The sequence below is a fragment of the Elaeis guineensis genome, chromosome 2 (genome assembly GCF_000442705.2).
Source record: "Elaeis guineensis isolate ETL-2024a chromosome 2, EG11, whole genome shotgun sequence".
NCBI lineage: Eukaryota > Viridiplantae > Streptophyta > Magnoliopsida > Arecales > Arecaceae > Elaeis > Elaeis guineensis.
The window spans coordinates 20832144-20854903 of record NC_025994.2 but is presented as its reverse complement, the minus strand read 5'-3'; the positions used below and the strand labels follow the sequence as shown (position 1 = coordinate 20854903).

General features: G+C 32.1%; 1 protein-coding gene across 1 annotated transcript; it reads left to right on the top strand.

Annotated features, from left to right (window-relative positions):
- Window positions 1-346: 346 nt before the first annotated feature.
- On the top strand, window positions 347-11096 carry LOC140855232 (uncharacterized). The gene is given in 17 exon segments (XM_073251106.1): window positions 347-434; window positions 517-627; window positions 1269-1322; window positions 2610-2663; window positions 3074-3133; window positions 3274-3372; window positions 3522-3620; window positions 3714-3923; window positions 3926-4089; window positions 4248-5172; window positions 8076-8829; window positions 9003-9283; window positions 9436-9885; window positions 9888-10259; window positions 10262-10386; window positions 10522-10717; window positions 10720-11096. Coding segments are annotated over 17 exon segments (4419 nt in total).
- The last annotated feature ends 11664 nt before the right edge of the window (window positions 11097-22760 follow it).

Below are 22760 nucleotides of genomic sequence, written 5' to 3'. Positions count from 1 at the left end.
TTCTAATAAGAAAAGAATATCTATGTTACAAACAAATGTATAAAAAATTCTTATCTATGGTCAAAGTGTTCCAATATAGAGTGAATAACTCCAACAGAAATTCAGATCTATGTTCAAATTCGATCATTTTCAGATCTAAAACTTAATTGTAGATGCATGACCTAAAAAGCAATCACCCCACACCTTCATTTATAGGCTTTTATAAAATAGTTTAATTGATTTCATATTTTTTATCACAAACATTTTCTACTGGATGAGATCCTTGAGAATCTGAGACTTTATTTGTCTGATTGTATTAATGAATGAAAACTTTATGAGTCTAGCAGATATCATAGAAAATCCATTAATGGAGCATTTTAGTCCGAAAGAAAGAAGGTTGAGGAGGGCAATGATTAGGAGTGAGAAACGTATGCGAGCAGCATCAGGGTTTCATGGTAGTCACATTTCTATATTTTCATGCTTTATGACAATAAAGTATCTGAATATCTACTGAAATGTAATTCTATATGTATTCAGATATTGGAAATCCTTCAAGTCAAGGAATAGAAAATTTATCTATTTTCAATTGCAGTCCAGGTCTGACATCAGTTATTAGATCAAGGATTCCTTTGAATGATGTTATAAATGGTAAACATAAAAACTTTCTCATGTTATTATTCTTCAAAAATATTATTGTTAATCTTATTAACATCTGTGAATATTTTAATGCATACAGTTCATTCTTCTTTCACAAATGAAGTCAATTGTACCATTAAATCCAAAGGAGTTGAAAATAAATCTTTGGAGAATGCAATCGTGAAAATACATAACCACCATCTACCATCTACAATATGTGCATCGAGTGCGGTTTTGAACAGGATGGCTACTTCAACATTGTCTTCTCAATCATTGATGGATGCCAATGTTCAGAATTCAAATCAAATAAATGGTCAGCAAGTTTTTGGAACTCTACTTTCCTCAAAAGATAATTTATTCAAACAAAGTAGTCCTCCGATGAATTCTGGAAAGTACATTATTAAAAAAAGAAGGATGCTACATACTATCAAATCTAATGGGGATAATTTAAGAGATATTTTTGAAATGGAAAAAAAAATAATAATGTTCAGTATCTGAATCTGGATATCAATGATATTGATTTATCTTTACCTGGTATTAAGAATCTATTATCTAAATCTTTTTTTATCATTCTTATTTTGCAGTTATAAAGTACAAAATTTAAATTTAGCATATTACTTTAATAATATCTTTTTGGTTGCATTGCTGTGTAGGGACTCACGTTACATATGGAATCAATAGCATTAACACAGTTAGCATTACTCAAGGTAAAATATTATTTTATGACTATTGACTATAAAAATCAAACAATGACAAGAGGAGAATTATTTAGATACATACTATAGAAGAAAGATACATACTATAAGATCTGGCCAAGATTTATGGTATATAGATTGACAGATTTGAGAAATAATAACAAAATAGTTGCCACTACAGTGGATAGATTAAGAGAAGATTTATTTATAAACATCACACAAAAAGAGAGTTAAAAAAAAAAAACACACACACACACACACATACACACACTAGCCCAGCGAGGATAGATTTGAAGGATCAACCAAATTTGCCATGAAAATGGACAAATCCATGGAAGATTTATTTAGAAATATCAGAAACATAGATTGAAGAATAAAAAAAGAATGAACTAGCATTAGGAAACTGCAATATTAGGATTGCCAACCATGTTAAAGCTATTTTGAGCATTGCAGTATTTGTTTAAGTATTCTTCTATTACACATTTTTTCATTCTCTTTATCTACCTTATTTGAAAGTTAAAAATATGTAAGAAATACTTCAAATTAACTTATAGAGAAAAAATAAATAAAAATATGATTGAAAAATAGGGTTACCATTGTGAAATTTCTTACAAAGATGAATGGAGCAACCCAGTTTGCAGTACTGAATGGCAATCAGAAAAAGCTGGTGTGAATTATAATTTTTAATACATATGGTGTAGCACTCCATATTAGTCTCACATCCAACCCAATAACTCGAGCAGTTCAGATAGTCTTGAGAACACTTAACTTCACAATAGGTTTGACTCTTTGTTGTTGAAAGCTGTAGCACCAACAACATGAGCAAAGCAAGTGCAAGAACACTTTTCAACTACATCATCACCAATAAATTTTTTTTGCTTCAATTTCTCTAACTTCTCTAAAGTCACTCGATATTGATTGCTTATGCAAGACTTTACAGAGGGATATTTCTAGGGTGGTGGAGAAATGGTAGAAAAATAATTTTTTTTTCTTACAAAATACATGGCTAATAAAATAATCAAAATTTGTCTTTTATTCATTGGTTGATGTATCTTATTTATCTCAAATCTGCCAATCTATATTTCATAACTGATTTTCATCACTTCTTTTACTTTTATTTTTAGTGTTTGCCATAATCCTTTTCTTTCATGTATTAAAAACTATTTATCTTGATAGATGAAATAAAATGGGTTCGTTAGGGCAATGAGCCTTGCAAATTGAATTTATACCTTCATGTTTTTTTATTGTTATCATTATTTTTGGGATAGCCTAATAATTAATACATTATATTCCATATAGTGAGGACAATGATCAGGAGTGAGAAACGTATGCGAACAACATCTACATTTCAAGGTAAACATGTTTCTATATGTTCATACTTTATGACAGTAAAGCATCCGAAAATTTACGTAAATATAATTCTATATGTGATCAGAGAATGAAAACTATACAAGTCAAGGAACAGAAAATTTATCTATTTACAATTGCAATCCAAAACTGACATCAGTGAAGAGATGGAGGACTCCTTTGAGCGATGTTTCAAATGGTAAACACAAAAACTTTCTTATTTGAGTATTTCTCAATAATATTATTGTTAACGTTAGTTAAATCTGTAAGTTTCTTATGAGATTATTCTTTGATTGAGTGATATTCCATACGTAAGCTATGCCCAAGTGGCTCATTATCACAAGTTTATCAATCACTTTGAATAACATTGTCTTCTCATTAGTCAAAGGTTAATGTGATAATTTTTCTGTATGTAGGTGAAAGTAATAATATTGAAGATTGGAATAACACCAATGGTGTAGTACAAGATGCAGTGGGTAATAACTTTAACACCCTTGCTTATTTATTTATAACTTTATTCACCATTGACCAACCATTTCTTTAATAATTTCTTTTACTTCTTTAGTCATAGTTCATCACTTTTCCATAATAAATTCATCATTGTTTTAATATATAGGAAGTAATCATACTGGTGATAATGTAGGACATAATGATAATAAACAATTTGAAGAAACAGGCAGTGGTGAAATCGACTATACTGCTATTCAAAATGAAGGTATGTCATTGTTGTCCCATTAACTGACTTTATTTACAAATAAATCATTATTCACCATTGACCAACCATTTCTTTAATAATTTCTTTTACTTCTTTAGTCATAGTTCATCACTTTTCCATAATAAATTCATCATTGTTTTAATATATAGGAAGTAATCATACTGGTGATAATGTAGGACATAATGATAATAAACAATTTGAAGAAACAGGCAGTGGTGAAATTGACTATACCGCTATTCAAAATGAAGGTATGTCATTGTTGTCCCATTAACTGACTTTATTTACAAATAAATCATTATATATCATCTGAGATTAAAATTATTCATTTAATAAACAAACAGAATATTGGGACATTGGAGATCCGAAATGGGAATGTGAATTTTGCGGTGCATTGATGTGGTATGAAGAAAGAATAATGAAGCATTATAATGCAAAAAAACCAAAGTTTTCACTATGCTGTATACAAGAAAAAGTTCAGCTTCCTTTGTTACGAGATCCACCTGAAACTTTAAGGGCTCTTATGCAAAATCAAGATGATAAGAGCAACCATTTTATGAAAATATTCGATCATACAATATGATGTTCTCTTTCACATCAATGGGGGGAAAAATTGATAAAAGTATGAATGATGGAAATGGTCCCCCTGTCTTTAAATTAAGTGGCCAAAATTACCATATGATTGGAAGTTTACTGCCTACTCCAGGATCATCTCCTAAATTTGCTCAACTATACATATATGATACTGAAAATGAGGTGTCAAATAGAATGAAGACTATGAGGTACGTACCTTTTTAAGAATATAGGATTTGATACTCTTTTTATCATAATTATGTATTTGAACCTAATAATATATTCTATTTTTTGTATGAAGTAGTTCGGATGGTGATTCAAATTCATTGCATGCTGAAATTGTTACTGATTTGAAAGATATGCTTGATGAGTACAATGTACTGGCCAAATCATTCAGGATGGTTAGAGGTAGGTATCAAGAGAAAGACGAGTCCAATGTTAAACTATGGCTCATTGGAAAAAGGGGCCGTGATGGAAGGAGATATAATATTTTCACTATATCTGAAGTAGCTGCACTAATTGTTGGAGATTTTGAAAGCTCAGCTGGTGATAGAGACATTATAGTTGAGACACAATCTGGATTATTGAAGCGAATCACTGAATTGAATCCTGCTTATCTTGGCTTACAATACCCCTTGCTATTCCCTTATGGGGAGGATGGTTATAATGAGAATATCCAATTTCGAGATTCAGATAGTAGTTCTTCCAGAAAGAGGATAAAATTATCTATGAGAGAGTTTTTTGCCTACAGAATTCAGGATAGAAAGAATGAAGCTCCTACTATATTGTATTCTAAGAGGTTATTTCATCAATTTTTGGTTGATGGCTATACAATGATTGAATCATCGAGGTTGAAATACATTCGGTCTCATCAAAATAATTTGAGAGCAGATATGTACAAAGGACTTACAGAAGCTGTTTTGAGAGGAGAAACAAATCCTTCTTCAAGAGGTAAACGTGTAATACTTCCTTCATCATTTACTGGTGGTGCTCGATACATGATCCAAAACTATCAAGATGCCATGGCTATATGCAAGTGGGCTGGCTATCCAGATCTATTTATTACATTTACATGTAATCCAAACTGGTTAGAGGTTCTCAGATTTGTTCAGCATAAAGGCCTTAAACCTGCTGATCGTCCAGACATTCTTTGTAGGGTCTTCAAGATTAAACTTGATCAGTTCATCAAAGATTTGAAGCAAAAAAATATTTTTGGAAGAGCTAAAGTTGGTACATCTAACTTCTTTATACATGTTTTCTCCAACATCCACTTTATACTACTATTTACATATTTTTTCTGAAGTATTTGAATTCTTTATATACATTCATGATTAGATTAATCCAAAATTAAAATAAAATCTGAATGCTTTCTATTTCCAAAATGAAAGAAATATAATGAATAAACCTTATTTACATGTTAGAGATCATATTCTTCTGTGAAGTATTTGTGTGTTTTGTGCCCCCAACCCAACATCTCCAAATCAATAGGACTAAGTATCCCGTTCTCAGACCTCAATGGGACCAATATTTTGGTTTATCGTTCTTTTTTTTTCATGTATTTTTTGAACTGTAAAGCTATGGCAACTGTAAGTTTTTATTGCATTTCTACAACTTTTGCAGTTGTTTATTAGTTAGTATTTTACAGAAACCTATCGTCATTATTTTAATTATTTTTTAATTTAATTATTTTTTATTAATCAAATGAGTGAAGTGAAACCTATCGTCATTATCAACAGGAGTCAGTTTCATCCGAAACAGAAGTGACATCTCCAAAATAAGATTTCGATCTGAAAGAGTAAATGAAAGCATCGGTGATGAAGATCTATCTGCACAACTCTCAAGCAAAAAAAAATGAAGAAAATCAATTATTGCGATCAACTGAATTATGCACTTGCTATCAGGCACATTAACCAGTAATAGTAGTAAGTTTCAATTATCTCCAAAAGCAAATTAATGGTACCATAAAGTATATTAAACAGAAAGCAGAAAAAAAAGAATAATGTTCTCTTGATTCAAAATTTGAATGACTATTTGCTGATTTATCTGACAGTCATGCTAGAACTTCAAACATCATCAGAAAAAAAGATAAAGCTCAAAGAATGGTTAGAAAGCACTTAAAACAGGTTAAAAACTAGCCGTTGCGGAATAATCCCGTCACAGGGGTCGACTCATGCCTGGGGGTCGACTCATGGGTCGACCTCTGTGGAAAAACACCAGAAAACCAAAAGGGAAGCAAGGTTCTGTAAAATTTGCTCAAAACCCGCAGAGGTCGACTCATGGGTCGACTCATGCCTTGGAGGTCGACTCACAGGGTGTGCTAAGTTTGTGCCATCAAAAAATTTAGCATGCCAATCATCTCATATGCCATGAGTCGACTCATGGGTCGACTCATGTTTTTCAAACATGCATATCTTTTAAAATATAAGTACAAAAATAATAAAATTTTCATCAATGGATCACAAATCTTTTGTTCTATCATTTGATACTTTCAAATCAGGGTTCGATAAAATTATGATTTTGATCCTGAAAAGCAATAAGTCTTTTTCAAGCGAAAAATCATTAGTACCCCTTCAAATGCTTTGTAATCATCAAAATCAATCCAAGGAGCAACAATTTAGTAATTTAAAATATTTTTTTTAATTTTAATTATAATTTTTATTCTTATTTCTTAAATTTAAAAATTATAATCTTTGTTCTTCAATTACAAAAGATTTCAAAAATTTAAATAAGTAAACACTTGGTTGAAAAGGTGAGAAGTAAATCTGTGAACAATAATATTTTTTTTTGATTCATTCTTTAGCGGCAAGGGTAAGGTTTGATCGTAATGTTTGAAATTTAATAAAAGAAATACCTACTATGTAAAGAAGAAAATATTATCTTCTCTCTATCTACTTTTATTTCTTTTTTAGAAAAAAAAAATTGATGAGCTACTGACTCATGAGTAGTGAATGAGTAGAGAAAATGGGCACATAAAACTTCCCCATTCCAAATCCCACATACAAACAACTTACGCTTGCCTAAATATAGAAAAAGACTAAAACCCAAAGTAATTATTTTCTAAACAACCCCTTATTCTTCTTTGACATTCTCTTCTCTCTATAAAATCATTTTCTAGATTGAGAAAAAAGAGCAATGGTTTGGGATTACTGATGAAAAGGAAAATTCTAAAATAAATCATCTGTGTATCTTTCAGTTTGTAAATAATATTCAACCAAGATCAGATAGAAGATATATTTAAAACACCAAGTTGTCTGATACAGCTAAATTCATCAATAATAAGTTTGATGAAACAATAAAAGCTAAAACTAAAAGACCAAAGTAACACTGCCTTCCCATGATATCTAAAGCTCTGGTAAGGTTAGTACCATTACTCAACCATTATACTAAATATACTAATAGATTTTAAACTCTTAGATTTTATTGCCTTCCCAATATGATATAAACAAATTTGATTAACACATTGAACTCACCATAAGTTTTAAGTGTTTAATTAAACTATCATGTATAACCATCCAAAGACCAACCATATTTCATTTAAACAATTAGAACAACAGAAAACTCACTAGACATTGCACCAAATCTAATTACTAACAATAACAAAGAATAAAGTATAAAATCACATAAAAACTAAAAAATAAAAATACGATCAAAGTACAAGTTTGATTCACATATAATGCAACATAACTGGAATTCCATTCTTGCTAATTTGATTACTATGAATCTAAAGAAGCAACAGAATAATTTTTATGCCTATCCTGCAATATCTAATACTTTGATCTGTACTTGATGAGTTGTTCAGAAACTATTTCATCCACCAAAAGGTCAGAACCAGTGAGTTGGCTACCCTGATGTATTTATTATATTTACATGTATTTTTTCCAACATCCAGTTTATTAGACAAATTTATGAATTTTTTCAATAGTTTTGAATTGTAAATATGCATTCATGTTGTATTTCTCTAATTTTTTTTTTAAATTATTGATTAGTTGTAACTTATAGATCATATACATTTAAATCTTCATTAGTCTAACATTCATGCATATTGTATAATACATAATCCAACTTAGATAAATTCATTAAGATGCACATATATATCATTATATTTGATGAAGGTAATTTTTGTTAATTTGTAGTGATATACACTATTGAATTTCAAAAGCGTGATTTGCCACATGCTCATATTTTAGTTTTTCTGCATGCTGAGGACAAATATCCTACTGGTGAAAATATCAATAAAATCATATTAGCTGAGATACCTGACCAAGAGTTTTATCCAAAGCTATATGAACTTGTGAATAATTTTATGATCCATGGTCCTTGTGGTGCTTCCAATCCACGTTCCCCATGTATGAAGGATGGAAGATGTTCGAAACATTTTCCTAAACAGTTCAGAGGCTACACATCTATTGATGAAGAAGGATATCCTCATTACAGAAGAAGGGATAATGATAGAACTGTGGAAAAGAATGGTGTTATTCTTGACAATAGATATGTCGTTCCATATAATCCATATCTTCTCTTGAAGTATCATGCACATATCAATGTTGAATGGTGCAATCAGTCAAGATCAATAAAATATCTTTTCAAATATATTAACAAAGGCCATGATCGTGTTACTGCAGCTTTTTATCGAAGTCCTGAAAATCAAGAAGAAGCAGATGAAATAAGTATGTACTATGATTGTAGGTACATATCTCCATGCGAAGCTGCTTGGAGGATTTTTGGCTTTGATATCAATTATAGAGATCCTCCTGTTGAACGGCTATCCTTTCATCTACCAGATGAGCAAATGGTTGTATTTGGTGATAAGAATCCAATTGATTCTGTTCTAAACAAACCTGGAATCAATCAGTCAATATTTTTGGCATGGATGGAGGCCAATAAAAAGTATCCGGAAGCAAGAGATTTGACTTATGCAGAATTTCCTACTAAATTTGTATGGAAACAATTGAGCTTCAATGGACTCCAAGAAAACGTGGGTTCTCTATTGGTAGAGTATTTTATGTCCCTCCTGGAAGTAGAGATATGTACTATGAGAGAATCTTACTTAATATAGTAAGAGGTGCCACGTGTTTTGAAGATATAAGGACTATCAATGGTGTTAGATATCCTTCATTTAAAGAGGCTTGCTATGCATTAGGCTTGCTTGATGATGACAAAGAATATATTGATGGCATAGCAGAGGCAAATTTTTGGGGTACTGCAAATTACTTGAGAAGACTCTTTGCAATGTTATTATTGTCAAATTCTTTATCAAGGCCTGAATTCATTTGGAAAAACAGTTGGCAATACTTAACGGAAGACTTCCTTCAGAGGCAAAGGACTCTTCTACATCATGACAGTATGGCATTATCTATTTTTTCGTTTATCATTTTGATTACTTAAAAAATTTACTTTGTATTTTTATTGCTGTGATTATATGGTTATAGGAAAAAAAAACTTAATGCTGTTGCCATATTATCTAAAAGAAAATGTGTTCTTTTACTATTTCAGGTTTGCATTTGAGTGATGATGAATTAAAAAATTATGCACTTGCAGATATTGAAAAATTTCTTCAAAGTAGTGGTAAAAGTTTTCGTGATTATCCTCCAATGCCTTTTCCAGATGAGATGATCCTTTCAGTTGCTCAGAATTGGCTTATTCATGATGAGCTTCGTTATGATAAACTATCTTTGGTTGAAGAGCACAAAAAGCTTATTTCCAGTCTTACAACTGAACAAAAAGAAATCTATGACATGATTATGAATGCTGTTGCTAGAAATAAATGTGGGATTTTCTTTATTTATGGTTATGGTGGCACTGAAAAAATATTTATTTGGAAAACTCTATCTGCTGCTTTACGATCAAAAGGTGAGATCGTGCTCACAGTAGCATCAAGTGGAATAGCATCTCTACTTCTTCCTGGAGGGAGAATGGCACACTCCAGATTTGGGATCCCTTTGAATGCAATGAAGACTCAACTTGCAATATTAGACAAGGAAGTCCATTGGCTGAATTGATAGCTAAGACCAAGCTTATTATCTGGGATGAAGCTCCTATGATTCACAAATATTGTTTTGAAGCTTTAGACAGAACTTTAAGAGATATTCTCAGATTCACTAATCCAAATAGTTTGGAACAGCCTTTTGGGGGTAAAATTATTGTGCTTGGAGGTGACTTCAGACAAATTCTTCCTGTCATTCCTAAAGGTAACAGACAGGATATTGTACTCGCCACCATCAACTCATCGTATCTTTGGTCTTTTTGTAAGGTGCTGACTTTAACTAAAAATATGAGGCTCCAAACAGATGGTTTTAATTCTGATTCAAATGAAATAAAAAATTTTCAGACTGGATACTGAGTATTGGAGATGGATTAGTTGGTGGGCCTAATGATGGTGAAGCAGTCATTGAAATTTCGGATGATCTTTTGATAAAAGAGTCAAATAATCCACTTGCAGCTATTGTAGAAAGCACATATCCATCTTTTTTGGAGAAGATGAAGGATCCAAACTATTTGCAAGAAAGAGCAATACTTGCTCCCACTCATGATATTGTGGACTTGGTCAATGAATTTATGCTTACGTTGGTTCCTGATGAGGAAAGAACATATTTAAGTTCTGACACCATTTGCAAAATAGATGAAAATCATAATACCCCTGATGATATTCACACACCTGAATTCTTGAATAGTATTAAATGTTCTGGTCTTCCAACTCATTGTTTAAAACTCAAATGTGGGGTTCCTGTAATGTTGTTAAGAAATATAGACCAATTTTCTGGATTGCGTAATGGCACCAATTGATGATCACTCAATTAGGCACTCATGTAGTTGAGGCCAAAGTTATTTCAGGCAGTAATATAGGACAAAAGGTCTTCATTGCTCGCATGACTTTAACTCCATCAGACTCAAGATTACCTTTTAAATTTCAACGTAGACAATATCCCTTGACAGTTTCATTTGCTATGACCATCAATAAAAGTCAAGGTCAATCTCTTTCTCATGTTGGATTATATCTTAGAAGACCTGTCTTTAGCCATGGTCAGCTTTATGTTGCAATTTCCTGAGTTAGAAGTCGAAGTGGTTTGAAAATATTAATCTGTGACAATGAAGGAAAGATTTCATGTAATACAACTAATGTAGTGTATAAAGAAGTCTTCCAAAATTTGAGATAGGTAAGTATTTTCTGACATCTCTACTAATATGTTTTCAGTACTTAGTTGAGTATGTAATAATTTCTAATAAACACTTTCTTTATTATTTATTTGCAGGTGCGTTCTTCTAATGTTTGTAAATACTGGCATATGATGAAAATATTCATCATCATAGTAAAAAAATCTTTATGCTTCAGAAAGAGTATGTTGAAACTTTATTATTGTTTTTATATAACTTCAGAAAGAGAAATTTTTTGATTTTTCTAATGCGTGTATGCTAACAACTATGCAGGATGATGATCAGGAGTTAGTTATTATTAAGTTGGAAAATTAAAAGGCTTTACAGTTTTCACTATAATGGTTTTCTAAATGACTGTAATTGCTTTTCCAATAACATCTTTGTGCAAAATAATTCAAAGATAATGGGTTCAGTTTCTCATTGAACTACCTAAATATGAGAAAGGAAGTAGAAATTGAATGTAATGCAATGTAAAAATAGTGCAATGTATTCAAATCGCTCAGCTTTTTTTTTTCTGATTAGCATGAACAAAAATTTCTTCTTACCTATTTTTTGTGTAAGTTTGTACTGTGAAGCATAAAGCTACATATGGACCTTCTTTCCAAAGATCTATTTTGGTAGTCCATTAACTGGTAATGGCCTTCTTGAGCAATGTCCTGTTATAGCCTTATCTATAAAAATAGGAGATAAAATATGATTTTTCAAGTCTCTAATCTAGATTTTTTCTCTAGAATTCTTAGCAATTCTCACTCAACTTAGTGGTGGCGGCCACTAGAATAGAATGCAGATCATAAATTCAGTCATGTACCGTATGCATTAGAGTTAAGAAATTCCATTTATAGGTTGTTCCTAGAGTCTTTTGCTATAAACTAAATTTCTTTCATGCATTATTAGTTAGAAAATAGATAACACGTAAAATGCCAAAATCCAATAGCATTTCTTTGCCTAACATACTTACATGCTATGTATTCTTTTATCAGATAAGTTGATTTGATACCTATCTCAATTGCTTTCCTTTATTTGTCATTTAGTCTTTAAGATTAAAAGATATAGGTGATGTCTTTGATAATATTTGCAACGATATGCCATAAAAAATTTTATTTTTGAAGAAATTTTTGTATGATATTGACAAAAAAATATTCAACATCAACAAAAGTTGAACTGTTTATTTTATTCTAACAAATACCATCTATTAAAAGCTAATTCACATTCTTTTAAAATCTATGTGTGTTCTTTATTCTATATATATCTACCTATTATTCTTTATTTCTATATTTTAAATTTAATATATATAAATAAAATTTATTAAAAAATAATAAATTATGTATAAATAATTATAAAATTATTAAATTCATATAACATCTAAAGTAAAACAAAATTTCATCCGTGCTAAGCACGGGTGAATATCTAGTATTAAAATAAAACAAGTGCATTAAGGTGTCTTTGCTTGACACATGAATAAAAAATTTTTGAGCCACGTGGAGGCGCACCACATTGCAGATGGGATGGCGAAACGGAAAAGGGTATGATCTTTAATTTTTTTCTCCATCTTTTTATTTTCATTCATTTTTTCTTTATTTTTTAATTTTTTTCAAATCAAATTCCAGATGCAGAAGAGATGATCGAAGGCATGGGTGACAAAAAACATAACGATGAAAAGATGAGGGCATCGATCTGATGGGCCCTCGTAAAGAGAGGGAGTGGATGGTGGTGAGATACAGAGGAATGTGACAATGAAAATATGGGGGCATCGATCTGATGGGCCCTTATGAAGAGAGAGAGAGAGTGGGTGGTGGTGAGGCCCACTGTCGGCAGCAACCCGCTTGGGTCAGGAGAGGCCATCGGTGCTATCAAAAAGGAAGGTGGTGGAGCAGCTTATGGAGAGAGGGGGAAGGAAGGAAGGGTTCACCACTCCACGGCAGCAAGGAAGACCTCAACTGCTCCGCTGTCTCGAGCTTGAGCTTCCTCCTCCCCATCTACTTCGTTGTTGGTTAAGTTGTGGAGGGGGCGGCGCAGCCTACGTGGGTGGAGGTGCGGCAAGGGGGCTCGACCGTCGGCAAGGGAGGGTGAGGAGGACGATGGAGGAGAGCGGGGATTGGGAGATCAAGGTGTGCAATCTGGCCCTTGTGCTTCTTTCACGATCGGCCCTTCTTCACTGTTGCCTATATCATCATCTCTCTCTTTTTTTCTTTTTTTTTTGTCGTTTCATTTCTTTCTCTTCCCAACAACTATAGCTACTGCTTTCTCTCTCTCCTCTCAATTTTTGCATTTTTATCGGCTCATTTTTTTAGCCTTTATTGCTTTTCTTTATAAAAAAAAAGAAAGTAGGGAGGAAAAAATGGATTAAACAAAGAAGGATGAGCCTAATTTATCAAAGGGTTTTAGGCTTGGAGAGGTGAGATAGGAGAACGAAAGTGGTTAAATTGTGGGCATCCCAAGGGCATGAATCTGGCCATCACGATGCACAACACATCTCATGATGGGAGTTGAATTAGATTTTTAATATCTAATAATTAATTATATCAAATTTTGGAGGGTGAGGAGAAGAAGTAGGGGCGAGCAGACTTCATCTCGACCTCCACTGACTAGCGCTACGATGTCATCATGGCCTGGGAGGGGCCATCCAAGATCCAGCCGCTGAACCTGATATCGTTGGAGTAGCCGGTCAGGCCCAACTTCGTGGTAGAGGTATTAGAAAACGTATGCGATTTTATGTATATATTTTAAAAATTTTTAAAATAAAATACTGCAAAAGACAACTAGATTAATTATATTAATCTAATATGTATATGATCAGATCATTAAATCAACCTACTCTAGGATCTATGACATGATATGTTGTATAAAAAATCGGAAATAATCATATGATAAAATCTGCATGCATGGATGTAAGCAGTAGATCAAATCTACACCTATCTGAATTCAGAACTCGATATCTGAGCGCGGATTGATGATTGTCACTGCTGAGAGATATGGTAGAGATGATCTTTGCTGGTTGCTCGTAGCCACACATATGTCCGGTCTCTACGAAAGTCCACTCGAAGCTCCGATCTGATTGGTCTTCTCGAGAGTGCTAGCTTATACGAAGACCTTCTTCTTGACTGATCTGGATCTTTTCTTTAAATTTTTAAAATTTTTTTAGAGATTGAAGATGGATTTCTGGAGGAAATGAAGAGGTGGAAGAAAGATGGAGAAGAAAATAAATTTTTTCTTTTTTTTTCTCTCTCCCAAACTCTTGAGACCAAAACTCTAGAAACTAGATTTTACGCACACCCAAAGAAGGACTCTCTATTTTTTTTTCTCTATAAACCCACACCCCAAAACCTCCTTAATGTAGAGAATTCCTTCTCTTCTATCTTACACGTACGGAAGAAACAATAAAAGCCCTTTTTATTGGCATGTAATAAGGTTGGGATGAAGAGTCCTAGAGATCTTGGACTCTTCCAAGAGATGTCGCCTCCCTTCACTAATCCACGCCAAAACAAGCATGGGACGCCTCTTTTCATATATTTTCACGATAAAACCAAATCACATCTGATTTCTCACCATGAAAAACCCTCATGTTGTCGCATAAAATAAAGGAATAAAAAGCAAGTGGCGGCAAGGTGTAGATAATGTCAAACATTATCTATAAGATATCCAATTTCAAATCATATTTGAACATACCAAATAAAATCAGATCTCATCCAATTTTGGATGTGAGAAAGAAAAGGGAAAGAACTTTTGGTATGAAGAAATCTCACACAAAAACTTTCTTGGCATGATGAAAAGTGGGTGTCGAAAATTGGTGGCGTAAGAGAGAAGAGTCCAATGCAATATGGACTCTTAATTTCTTTATTTGAATCCAAACCAAATCACATCTGATTTAGCCCAAATAAAATAGATGAAACTTAATTTAATTAGGTTCATAAATTTTTAATCAAATCTAAATCAAATTAGAATTTGATTGAACTAAAGTTCTGATCAAATCAGAGATAATTCTTCCTTAACGATTAAGTCATCTAATAACCTAATCGGGCCAAATTTAAGTGAATCCAATTCAATTAGATTTTATTTAATCCTCTTTGCTTGATCAAATTGAGCTAATCAACAATCTAATTGCTAATTAATTCTTTATTAATTCACTAATACTTGGTGAATAAATTTATTGCAACTTTTGCATAAGGTTAACCATCAATCGAATTGACGATTAAGCCCTTGAACGATTCTCAAATATTGATCAGCCACATGATCAGTCAAAAATTTTTTTTGAGTATGACCCCATAGGTTCGAACCTAAGCTCGTAGCATAAGAATAAATTTCTGAATCAATCGATATAACTATCTAGTAATGGGATCCGACGTTCGGATAGATCGAATGATAGCGAAGCAACATTCAAGAACTTACTGGCATATGGTTATCGTATAATTCATCCCTTTAACCTTAATGCTTGAGGACGATCTAGAATTTAATTATTAATCCTAGATAAGTCATCCATATTATATTTCAATCTTTCAAATCCATCACATGGATTATCCGAGCTCTAGTTTTGCTAAATTGAAATATATTGATACATTAATTCCTACTAATTTGGAGGGGTCAATCCCATCTTGACTCATGTACCGACTTGACAGTACTCGACTGCATCCAGAAATCTTCCATCACTGAATTATAAATTTAGATGGTCTAGCACAAAAGTACAGTGAGTTGCTTACAAGTCACCGTGGTAATGTCAGATTGGAGGGACACTTATATCCATACCTTTCGCGAGCTATCCTTGACAACAAAGTGCTCCACAGTTGGTCATGTTCGATGATAATATATTCTTATATCTCATCTGCATGCCATACCAGTGTCTTCATACTATTTAGTTATGAAGACAACCAACGCATAGGGCACACAACGACCTACACTTGATATCGTCATCGTCTTAATAATAATGTATCATTTGATCGCGAACCAATTTAAGGACTACGTGATAAATCTTTCTTTATTGATCAAAGTAATCTTAAAAATTTTATCACAACATAAGAGTTCATTAGAAGATGTAATCTTATGATGAAAAAGATCAAATAATTTTTATTATTGATCAATTTATATACATTTATAATTAGCGCAATCATCAAATAATTGACTTTATGACATAATTTCCAACAACTTCACTTGGACTAAAGTCAATCAGTATAGTATCATATATCCATCTTTAATTTATCATCTCAGAACTCCTAATACTGAGGTTTTAGTAAATATATTGATCAGATTCTTCTTTCCATCGATCTTCTAAAGATTGACGTCACCTTAACAGATTTTTCGAATAAGATGATAGCGATGCAAAATTCTTGATAAGCTAATGGGACTTTGGCTCTTTGGCATAAGCTATGGCTCCAATGCTGTACAATATAGCAAAATTATCATTGGAGGGTGCCACTCCTAGCTTGTCAGTGAACCTATATAATCACATAACTTTCTTGCATGCATCAGATGCTGCAATGCATTCAACGTCGCAATTTGAATTTGGCTATAATTTTTCTGCTTGAAATATTTTCAGCAGATTGCTCTATTATTTATGATAAGAATGTATTCCAACATGTTCTTGCTATTATTATATCCAACTAAAAATTGGGGTCATACTCTACAAGTTTTAAGTCAGTTCTCCATAACCGAGTTACTGGTCCTTAGTATTTCTCAGATACTTAAGGATGACCTTCCAGTGATTCTCATCCGAATCTTACAGGTATCCACTCACTACTTTAGTAAGTATACCATATCTGATCTCATACATGGTTTACATGATAGAACAAATTTTACTCATAAATACCCTATGTATATTAGACTGAAAAAATCTAAGTAGCTTCTTAGATCTATCTCTATAGAATTTCATCCCTAGGATGAGAGATGCTTTTTTAAAGTCATTTACGGAGAACTATGATAACAGTGGAATCTTTATTCTCTGTAATTTAAGAAATATTATTTTTGATTAAAAAAATTTTATTCACATACAAAACAAGTAATACACTTACAGAACTATTAACCCATTTATATTTGCAGGATTTATCTTCGTTCTTAATGAAGCCATGCATTTTGATCACTTATCAAAATGCATGTTCCAACTTCGAATTATTTAGCATTGCTAAGAGAAAATATCTCGTTATGATCAATACCATAATATTATAATATCCTTAGGCAACCAGACGGATATTGTAGGTCTCCACCTTCTCGTCTGCACCCTCTAATTTTATTAAAGATCCACTTACACCCTTTGGATTTTATCCCTTCGAGTAGATCAATGAGTGTCCATACACCATTGATTTTTATAGACTTCATTTCAGACTTTATGGCTCCAAGCCACTAATCAGAGTCAGACCTTTGCATGGCATCCATGTAGGTGGTCAAATCTTTATTGTTCTCATCGAGTTCAACATGATCACGTGTCGAAACTAGAAACTAAAGTATCTATCCGACAGATGTGGTACTCTATCGGATCTTCTTAATAATACTTCTACAATGGGTTCTGAGTTTGATCTAATCAAATCTGATTCTACGGGTTCACTAGATTGTGTCAGTTCTTCTACCTGTCGAACTTCATAAGTTTCATATTAGAGGCATCAATTTCTTTATCAAGGTACTCTTTTTCTAAAAGGAATGCTGAACAACTCTTATTTTTTAGCATGATAAAAGTTATATCCCCTAGATTCTTTGGGGTTACCCTACAAAATAATATATATAAGATCAGGATCCAAGCTAATTGATCTATAAATGCTTGACATAAAACAAACACTCCTAAATCCTAAGGTAAGAAAGTATCGGCTCATGTCTAGTTTATATCTCATATGAAGTCTTTATGACTGCTTAATTCAAAATTTAATTGAGAACATGACAAGTAGTCTCAAGAGCATAACCCTAAAAGGAGACTGACAGACTTGTAAACCCCATCATGGATCGAACTATGTCTAACAAAATTGATTTCAATAAGAGAGAATCCTATTTTCTTCTAGATATATTAAAAACTCACCAGAAAAATATTCTTCTCCTTGGTCTGATCAAAAAATTTCAATACTTTTCTCAGTGTATTTCTCTACCCTATTATGAAATTATTTGAATATTTCAAATAATCCAAATTTATGATAAATATATTCATAGATTCAATACATCAATATGTATCAGATTCAGAATATCATTTGCTCGTTCAATTTTTTCCAGCAAAAGGTGACATGGTTATCTTACTGAGGAGATAGAATTGATAGGTCGACAATAATTCACAATCATTGACTTCAAAAATTCTTCGATTGATCCTATTCTTGTTTATATGATCGAGCCTAAATTGCCAAAGATAAGAATTCATGACATAATCTACTTTAGGAGTTTATTTGTTGTGTACAGTACACTAACAAGCTGTGACTATTCATAAATATTATTTCTTTAGTTATCCACCATGATTTTGACATCATTCATATTGATATCATAAAAATCATTAAACAATAGTGACAATCACTAAAATGATATTGTTAGAATTCAAAATAGGCTTAACGATTCCTAAAACTAGGATTGGAACATAACTTCCATCTCCAACATTCAGGAACTTTTTACTGTTTTCAAACTTTCTACTAATCTGAGGTCGTTATAACAATTTATATGGACTTTCGATATCCAATATCTAGATAGTAGTGTCGCAGATAGAGAAATCACAAGGTGTTATCATATAACTACTTTGTCTAACAATTCTTTGCTGATTTCTCTTCCTTAGCCTGTTCGGATCAAGGGACTCTGCCAAACTAGGTTAACCTCATACTTTTTTATCGGTTCGGGCTCCTCAGTGCAAGCATGATTCTTTTGCACCTTCTTTTCTTTCTCAAAAGATTATTGTCCCACTGAAGATACATCTTCAGAGGTACAAAAGAACTCTTTCAATATTTAAAAGATTTTTTTCCATTGAGCATCATCAAATTTATAACTAAATTTGTATTCTTGCTGCTCTCAAAAAATACCACATGGTGATACGATCATTTGGCCACTTTTGATAAGTGCCTTTGATTGTATCATGTGTGTTGGATGCAAAAACATCAGGTGCTCGACCCATAATCATATATACGATTCCTTCATGCTCTAAAACTATTTACAACTTTCGATACCATCTATCGAAGTTGGGTCTTATAAATAGTCACTGTCAAACAGTGAACGGAGTAATGGACATCTAGCCACAACTGAAAAGAAAACATAAGATCTTTATGTTTATGAATTGATTAAGTCTAAAGATTTGGACTTGAGACTAAAGGTTATCCCACTATTTTAGTCGAATTGGTAGCCTCTACCTCAAATTCGAAGAATTATCTTAATTCTTTAGCAGGTACTAGAATCCACACAGACTGCATACAAGCTCGAGGATAGCTCGATCAATCTATATGTACTTATGGGTAGGTTCTCAACCAATTATTTTTTTAAATAATTTTTATAGTTAATTTAGCCCTAAATTTTATTTCAATAGGCGATGGACCTCCATTGAAAGTTTCGGTTAGGTCAAACTATTAACATGAATCTACTTAGTGATTCAAGCTAATGAATGATCAGGCCTAAAGATGGCTCAGTCAATCCAACCATCATCAGATAGTATAACAGAGTCATCATATGATAAATGATAATTCCATCATTCAAAGAGTACCAGACGGATGGCGCCTACAATGTCAATCAGAAATAATAGATCCATTACCATTCACCTTAATGAGAGGCTATAATCTAGTTATCACCATAACCAACTCATTTTAGAGATCTAATAATTTAAAAAATTTAATTAATTTAGAGAAAAAAGAAGAAGAGATCAATCAGTAGACCACAATCTTTTCACTGACTTCACCAAGTCATTGAATCGGATTAGGGTTATGCTGATTGAAATGGTGCCTAGATTAATCACATTGATCAACTTTAATGGCATGGGTCAACTCAAATCACTTAGTGGTCTAATCAAGATATAATCCACCAAATTGATCAAATAAGTGAGATCAGTAGGAGAGTATGCTAAGTTTGTCTTAGACACAATCAAAATAATCAGGTAAGCCGCTCTCAATTAAAAATCATCGATCGAAATACCAAACTTATCTTAGATATCAATTGATTAATTAGTTTTGATTTGACCATCTTAATAATTCGGATTCAACCACTGAGCCATAATCAAGATCCATTTGGTCTAATCAAAGATATGGACTTGACCATCTACAATTATTGTATTAGTTTTAGAGAAATTTTGATTTAATCTAATTCAATATTTGATTAAATTTAATCAATTTCTCTACATGGTCCATTAACTTTATGATTCTAACCTTAGATCTAACCCAATTAAGAAGACCTGATTTGAGCTAATCCATACCCTCATGTTTTATATGAATGACATTAGATCTTTAAATCATAATTCTAGATCTAATTGATTCTATATGTGATTCTTAATTAAGTTTCAGTATCAACATAGATTAAGATTTAGATTTGAAATAATTTTAATTTTATTTTATAAATAATTTATAATAAATTTTATACAAAAATTTTTTGTTCTAAACTGGGTTGACTCAATCAACATTGAGCCAGCTGCACAAAGAGACTGGATCAACTCAGTTCAAAATTGGGTCAGCTCAGTAATTATGCTAGCACGATTCAAGGAGTTTTGAATAAGAAAATCTTACATAATTCCAAAATAAAATCAATTCATAAACATCCTTTTTGATCATATCTAAATTTTTTTATAATTCAAGATTTTATTTTTTTATGATTAAAATAATTTTAATCATATAGATTAGATGTTTTATTTTTCATAGAACTTTGTATCACATACAACAAACTTAGAGTTTCAAGATCTAGAATTTTGTAGAAAAATAAATTCTTCCTTTCATATTCTTTTCATGGAATTTAATCACATGGCACCCTTACACGCCATAAGAGCACTCCATCAAATGGAAAGAGAGGGCCTTCAAATCCTTCTTACTCCTATGATCGGACGGTCTGGTGATCAACCCAATATAAGTACTTGCTAATCAGATCATCTAATCTAATCACATATCATATATGCATAAATTTAGATCTAATCTAAATTACATCAGATCTGATTACAATCTTAGATCACATCTAAATCAAATCATAAACATCACATGCAATACATAAAATCAGATTTTATCAAAGATTGATGCAAATTAGGATAATCTGTTCACTGTAAGGGGTAAACCCTATAGCAGGACAACCTTATATTACTTTGTGCGATCAATCATTAATCAAATTCAGATCTAAGATATCACATATCAGATTTAAATAAAATTAAAATTCAGATTTAATATATATATATAATATGTCATAATAAACTTAGGCTCTGATACTATTGTTGGAAAATGTAGGTGATTTCATGTATGTATTTTAAAAATTTTTGAAATAAAATACAATGGAAGATAACTAGATTAATCATATTAATCTAATATGTATATGATCATATCATTAAATCAACCTACTCTAGGATCTATGACATGATATTTACATATAAAATTTAAAATAATCACATGATAAAATCTACATGCATGGATGTAAGCAGTAGATCAAATCTACATCTATCTAAGTTCAGAACTCGATACTTGAGCATGGATCGATGATCATCATTACTGAGAGATATCGTAGAGATGATTCTTACTAGTTGATTGTAGCCGCACATGCATCCGATCTCTACGGAAGTCCACTCAAAGTTTCAATTGGATCGGTCTTCTCGAGAGTGCTAGCTCACACGAAAATCTTTTTCTTGATTGATCTGGATCTTTTCTTCAAATCTCTGAAATCTCTTCAGAGGTTGAAGATGGACTTCTAGAGGAGATGAAGAGGTAAAAAAAAGATGAAGAAGAAAATAATTTTTTTTTTCAGGAGATGAAGAGATAAAAAAAAGATGAAGAAGAAAATAAATTTTTTTTTCTTTTTCTCTCTCCCAAACCCTTAGGACCAAAATCTTAGAAACTAGGTTTTACACACACATAAAGAAGAAGGACTCTCCTCTTCTTTTTCTCCATGAACCCATGCCCCAAAACCTCCTCAACATAGAGAACTCCTTCTCTTCTATCTTACACACACAAAAGAAATAATAAAAATCTTTTTTATTGGTGTGTAATAAGGTTGGGATGAAGAGTCCTAGAGATCTTGGACTCTTCCAAGAGATGTCACCTCCCTTCACTAATCCATGCCAAAACAAGCATGGGACACCTCTGTTCATATATTTTCATGATAAAACCAAATCATATCTGATTTCCCACCATGAGAAACCCTCTTGTTATCACACAAATTAAAGGAATAAAAAGCAAGTGGTGGCAAGGTTGTAGATAATGTCAAACATTATCTATAAGGTATCTAATTTCAAATCATATTTGAATATACCAAATAAAACCAAATCTCATCCAATTTTGGATGTGAGAAAGAGAAGGGAAAGAGCTTTTGGCATGAAGAAATCTCACACAAAAACTTTCTTGGCATGATGAAAAGTGGGTATTGAAAATTGGTGGTGCAAGGGAGAAGAGCAATATAGACTCTTAATTTTCTTATTTGAATCCAAATCAAATCACATCTAGTTTAGCCTAAATAAAATAGATGAAACTCAATCTAATTAGGCTCATAAATTTTAATCAAATCTTAATCAAATTAGAAATTGATTGAACCAAAGTCCTGATCAAATTAGGGATAAT